At 38.6% G+C, this 6,691-nt stretch overlaps 1 protein-coding gene across 5 annotated transcripts in view; it reads left to right on the forward strand.

Moving 5' to 3' along the window:
* The window catches only part of LOC119137030 (microtubule-associated protein 4-like), a 34,732-nt gene extending 28,258 nt beyond the window's left edge, over positions 1 to 6,474 (forward strand). For 4 of the 5 annotated variants that reach the window (XM_037275985.1, XM_037275988.1, XM_037275986.1 and 1 more), the window contains 5 exons: positions 2,590 to 2,682; positions 3,750 to 3,831; positions 3,914 to 4,023; positions 4,391 to 4,586; positions 4,855 to 6,474. In XM_037275985.1, the coding sequence (XP_037131880.1) occupies positions 2,590 to 2,682; positions 3,750 to 3,831; positions 3,914 to 4,023; positions 4,391 to 4,586; positions 4,855 to 4,859 (486 nt within the window). In that variant the 3' untranslated portion in view covers positions 4,860 to 6,474. The remainder of the gene's footprint in view (positions 1 to 2,589; positions 2,683 to 3,749; positions 3,832 to 3,913; positions 4,024 to 4,390; positions 4,587 to 4,854) is intronic. The other variant, XM_037275987.1, reaches the window with a different exon arrangement.
* Positions 6,475 to 6,691: the final 217 nt, after the last annotated feature.

The following is a 6,691-nucleotide window of genomic DNA, read 5'->3' on the forward strand; positions in this document are numbered from 1 at the left end:
TTGCATTGACCACATAGTGTCCTATGGTCAATGAAAGACAGTAAAATTGAGGAAGGCTTCGAAAAAGAAAATAAATAAGACTTCCAATATAAAAAACAATGATGGGCATTTATTTGTACTCATTGGCATGGTAAGGAAATTGTTTTTCTCAGAGATATCTTGGTTGTTGTCGAATGATTTAAGAATTTTTTAATAATGCAGGAGTTTTGCAATTTAGTTGAGATCAGTAAATATTAGTCATCAGGATTAGCCTGAAGTGAAATAATGTTTTTGCTCTTCGGGCAACAAAAACCTTAATTTTATTTCATTTACAATGCTATACAATATAAAACATTTTTTAATAGTGGTATGCGAAAACATCAGTCCCGAATACATGACGGATATGAAACAAACGGAGTTGCACGATTTGTAAGTTGCATTTTCATCAGGCTGAAAAAAGAACAGTTCCTTGGAAAGAGTAATTTCTCTATTTATAAGTCAGGACTACTTCTGGAATTAGAATTATCATCTCCGCTGTGCTGTGGCTCCTGCGTATATGCAGTATTTAGCATAACAATTCATGGATTAAGAAGTATTAAAATTCCACACTTTCATTCCAGTTTCCTGTTCATTCCCATTACGATCAGACGTCTTAGTTTCGAAATATCATTTCTTCTTGAAACATTTCCATCAAGCCCACTTTATCCATATTTCATTCCGCTGTGTGCCGGTTTATACTGCTTTTTGCTTGAATAAGAACAACCGGACTTTTTAGAGGGTGAAGGCTTTTTTTTTTTTTCCAGTTTTACTAACATCTAACTATAATTAATAGTAAGTACATATTGTATATACGTACTCTGGATCCCCATGAGAATGTTGAACCATAGTTTTTTTCAGTCCTCACAGAAGAATACATTATGTAGCTCAATTCCATTCTCCAGTCATCATCAACTGTTGGCCTGCGGGCCAAATCCGCCAAACCATTCAATCCGGCCCATGACTGGATTTTATCATTATGAGGAACAAAGAAAATATAAATTTAACAATAGCCAAAATTTGATTTTTATTTAATCTTTATTTGATGGTCCGGCCCCCAAGGTGACTGTACGGTAAAATTCTAGCCCTCTGACAAATATAGTTGGTGATCCCTGCCATAATTAAAACATTTGATTTAGTTACCATGAATACCGTAATGCACAAAAACAATATAGATCCCAATATTTATGCTCTTATAAGCATAACTGTGGGGCCACGCCCCTCGCATTGAGCCCTTTATCTAATCCTGTTTTCAAAAAAGTGTTGTTTTTTTATTTATCTTCCCCACTCACTCATAGTGATCTGTGTTGGCAATAAACTGGGTTGATCCTGTCACCATGTAATTTTGAAGTACGGCTGGTTAAGGATTTCATTGTTTATGAGTGGCCCCTATAGATAGCAAACATACAAGAGAACCTGCCCAGAAGTGCAATATAAGCAGATGAAATGGACATGGCGGAAGATGGTACTGGAAATTTATGACTGTTCAGCTCTATCAAATATCACTTAGGGATGTTGGAGTAGCCGAGAGAGATGTTCATTTAATTCCCACAATTGAGCCAGCAGCAAAGCATAAGTAATTGTGTGTGTGAGTGTGTGTGTGTGTGTGTTAGCATTCTTGTTATACTGTTAAGTTTTGATTTTGATTGAAGAAAAAAAAACACTCGCACAGATACAAACTAAAATTTCAGACAAAACATCGATCATGCAGAGCCACAAAGTATTTTGAAATGATTGTGTTTTTGTCTCTTAATGCATTTAAATAAAACATTTGATAAGGGCTAAATGAATTAAAAGATGAAATACATATTATGTCTGACAGTTGCGGGGTACTGCTTTTGAAAGTGAGTCCGCTTATTTCATGACAATGCTATGCATTCTTCTCTTCTTGTCATCATGTTTTGTGTCTTTTGGAATATTTTACTCCAAAAATAAAAGTCAAAGCAAAAACAAAACACGCAATTGGGCTCAGTTAGGCTGAAGTTGCTGATGTGTCAGGTTACATCACGCATGATGATGTCTTGACCTGATCAACATTCTCTTGTCTGTAATCCATCCTTAATCAAACATCCTGGTAGTTGTTGCTCAAACTTGGTGACAGCTCAACAACATTTAGTCTGAACGGCATGCTTAGCCAAAACTCACCCTGAATGTTTTGTGCAGTACAGTATTGTGTTGCATGTGCTCTGTCTCACCTGTCCTTTGCTGGCTTTATCTTATGCTGTCAATGGAAGCGCTTTGTTATTAAGTCAGTATCCTCATCTGTTTCACATTCAGCATTCATTTTTGGAACTGGAATTTCTTTCTTTTGTTGGAAAAAAAAATACAGCCTTATGCATTAGCTCCATTTAACTGATGTTTCAAACACTGAGCTAATTTAAGAGGAAGCATTTGAGTTGAATGACAGAAACACTTCCATAACAGTGCAAGTTTTGTGTGAACTTAAAGCTGCCAGCTGATCTTCTCTTTTCTGCTGCTCTCATCTCTCTTTTGCTTTCTATTTCTGTCTGTAACACCTCTATCTGATACCTATCCTTTTCTTGCTTGCCTATGTGTCTCCCTGACTGTCTTTAGGTTCAGATAGTGCACAAAAAGCTGGACTTCAGCCATGTCACGTCTCGCTGTGGCTCCAAGGACAATATCAAACATGTCCCTGGAGGTGGCAATGTAAGTAAAGCTGCTGCTGATGAGAGTAGACTGGTTTGGCATGAGACTTCAATATCAGGTTTTTAAGCAAATTCCAAATTTGTAATGTATCAAGAATCTCTTGTTATTTTGTAGCAGCCATGAAAAGCCTACATTGCTTTCTGCAAGAGAAACAAAATATGTAACAGCAGTTTTGGGTATGCAAAGCTATCATATAGACCTGACTGGGCTGTATTTACACTTATGGGACTGATTTTTATCTTCGTAAGCGCCACACTGCTGTTTAAAATCCCCCCCTGCCACTCTTAAAGGTATGTTTTGTGTCTTTGCTTTTTCTGTGCGTGGTGATGAATGTGAAAAGTTTAGCATTCATTATATTTAGAGTTAATATGTGCCTTAACTCTACTGCATGTCAAAACGCATGATCTGTGCTCTCACAACTACTTTACAAACAATCTTAACAACCAATCTCTAATTACTTTGGTCTGAACATGAATGAACTGGATCTTAAAGGAATTTAAAATGAAACTTTCCGATTTGATGAGTTTTATTGGAAGAACTTGATGGTGCTGATCACAGGCGAGATGGGGGCGACCCATATTTGGTATAATTTGCAGTTATCTTACTTTATTCCTTTTTGTATACATTGTTTAATTTTCCATTTTGGTCTTATCTAATTTTCCATTTGGTCTTACTTCTAAGTGTACTTCCCCAAAAGAACGAAAAATTGGAATTCACCTTTTATATAACATGCACATCATCATTTATTTGAATATAAGTTCATGTTAGCTCCTTTATACCACTGCCATACAGCATCAAGTACATTATAGTATTTATTCATGAATGTAATCTACAGTGGTTTCGTTGGATATAAATTCTGAAGTACATAAATTATATTAAATACAAATAATGATAATTAGCTTATCAAAACGAACCTCAAAGAATTCAGGGTGATTGTGGTTTCCCCACATACCCAAAAAGAGATTATTTATCCTTTCAATAAATATGCCAGATATGCAACATAGCGGATTCGTCAGTGTGGGTATTTGCTAGGATAAAATGTTCATTTTTTGAAATCTGCTCCTTAGGTGCAGATCCTGAACAAGAAGGTTGACTTGAGCAAGGTCACATCCAAATGTGGCTCCAAGGACAACATCAAGCACAAGCCAGGTTGTCGCTCTTGCGTGTGTGTGCGCGTGAGTGCGTGCTTGTTTGCTTTTAGAATGGTCTCATATGAACACGTTTACTGCAGGTGGTGGCGATGTCAAGATTGAGTCTCATAAACTGAACATTAAGGCAAAATCCAAGATTGGCTCACTGGACAATGTGGGACCAGGAAATGGACATACGAATGGACACAAGGTAAGTTGCTATTATGATCAATTCTTTCATGTTGAGAGTGTTCAATTTTGGCTCAGGAGCTCCTGTATGGAGTTTGAATCACACACACATTCCAAATTTATGTAGGTTCTTTGAAAATTAAATTGGGCTCAGCAATTGGCTGGCAACCAGTCCAGTGTGCTCTCGCCAAAGGTCAAGGGACAGGCTCCATCTTACAGTATAGAGTCGAGAATGGATCGATGGATGTATATGATGTCTGCTGACTCATTGTGCTCTTTCCAGTCATCACCACTAGATGGAGTAGTGGCACAATGAGTAGCCCGCTAATAGATTGGATGTGTGCTTTTGTCCTTGCCGACCATGCATGCATGTCTATAAATGGTAACAGGAGGAGAGAGCAGAGGAAAAAACATCCTCACCCCCAAACAGCACTCCAAGTGCAGGACCGGCAGGTGTTGCCAAGGCAACGACAGCACCGGGAAGTGTTGCAAAGGAAAATGGGGTTAAGGAGCCCATGCCTACTCCTTTTGGTGGAGACGGATTGAGGGACCCCATGAGTATTGACAGGCGCATTGCTGAGAAAAGTAGGTGTAAACACACAATAATAGAATAAATATTAATTATAGTCATTATTTTGAACACCTCATCAGTGTTCTGCTGTTAGATTTAGTATGGTGGCCTTTAAGGGTCTGAAAAATATCATTTCTAATGCTAAGTTGTTTAATTATGCTGTGTCACTTACTGACTCACAAAATGCAATATAAAAAACACTTAATAACAACTATAAAGTAGTTAGCAATATAGCAGTGGCCTGAGCGTTACGAATTTAATCTGGCTTCCTCCCTTTCACAGATTGAATCTCAGCGCCAGAGTTTTAGTGGGGCACGCACCGCGCTTGCCGGCTGACCAACCAACCTTCCATGGTGACTTCCCTTTGGCCCCGCCCTCCATCCCGCATCACCAAACTGAACGTCCGCCTGCCAGGGGACTGACCTTTAGCTCTCCGCACCATAGAGAAGAGCACTTATTGTCTGTAAAACTTCCGTCTCATTGTACTCCTCATGAGCACTGGCATAGAGGATGTAAAATGCAAAACTAAAATCCCATCACTGTAGACCGCAACGCTCCGTAGAAATATTTTTAGTTGGCCTTTTTCTTTTTCATGAAGTAACTTCACCTACTTTAGTAATTTACTCATCAATCCATTAATCCTCCAACTAGTAGCAAACAACTTCACCTCCATTGATAATCCAGCTCCACGCTTTCCTAACCATCTGAAGCTTACTCGTAAATTCAGCTGGATAGCAACTAATTCCCTGTCTGCTTTAAATGGGCACAATCATCCTTTTAACCAGCACTTAATGGTTTGTAAATCTATGGTAACTACAGCGCTGCACTGTGTGTCATTGTAGGTAACTAGAGCTTGCTTAGCATTGTCTCTAATTGAAACCCTTATACTGTATCTGCAATTACACATTGGTATCAGTGTCACTGTTAGTAAGAGAGAGTGAAACGACAGTTGATGATAGATTGAGACGATTTTGGGAGGGAAAATGATATCCGTCAGAAGTAGTGTCTATTTAATTGCTGTGCTTCCTTCAATTATTTGCATTTGATTTGTGTTGAACTTCAGTTAAAATTGATTGCTGCTGCACATTTTAAAATTACATTGCATATAAATTGCGACATGAAAACATTAATATTCAGTAGGCTGGATGTGATTATTGTCTGCTGATAGACGAGCCTTACTGCTTTGTTTGTGTTCGGTGAATGTATCAGCACTACTAAACTGTTGGATCATGTACATTTGCATCCTACTGACAAAAGTGTCTGCAACACTTTTTCTGATCACATGGTTTTAGCACAAGACCTGTGGGACATGGCAGGAATGTTTAGTTTAGTTCAGGTTCATACATTTGGAGGCCAGGGATAGTCTAAATCTGGTGAATTAGATAAAGCTCTATTAAAGGCAAATCTGATTTGTTATAGCGTCTTTAGATCTCAATGTGATGTGATCTATTAGGCCCGTCGCACCGAGCACCGTGGTAGAAACCAAATGAACTGTCTCACGCTGTCCAGGGTTCCGTAACTAATTTTCAAACCTTTACAAAAATGTTTCCGAAATTTACATTTAAGGGGACCCGCCAAGTTGTACCAATACACTGCTCACATATCTATTGTGTTTTACAATAATACTTAATATTAATAATTTAATTTGTACCTGTGGTTAGAAAACAAGGCATGGTTGCCAAAATGCACAAGTGAAGTCAGTAAATGAGGCAATCAATCACTACCGACAACCTCTCAAAATAGCCACCTTCTTCTTTATTCTCACCCGTTTCCACTATGCGGCCATCATCTCTTCCTCGACAATCACGGCATGTTTTCGTCGTTCAATTAAGAAATAATACAGTGTCGTGTATTACAGGGTTGCAGTTACGGTGGTCAATGGAGTGGTACGGGGCAAAGAGTCGCCAACTGTATTTTTTTCACGATGGTCCACTTCAGTTTCGTTTGACTGCTTTGCTCGCTGTGCGTTGGGCCTAAAGAGATTCAACCTGTTAATTTCCTTTACACTGTCTATGCACACACACAAAGGAATACCGTATTTTCCGCACTATAAGGCGCACCAGATTATAAGGCGCACCTTCAATGAATGGCCCGTTTTAAAACTTTGTCCATATATAAG

Source organism: Syngnathus acus, chromosome 17 (genome assembly GCF_901709675.1).
Source record: "Syngnathus acus chromosome 17, fSynAcu1.2, whole genome shotgun sequence".
In the NCBI taxonomy this organism is placed as follows: domain Eukaryota; kingdom Metazoa; phylum Chordata; class Actinopteri; order Syngnathiformes; family Syngnathidae; genus Syngnathus; species Syngnathus acus.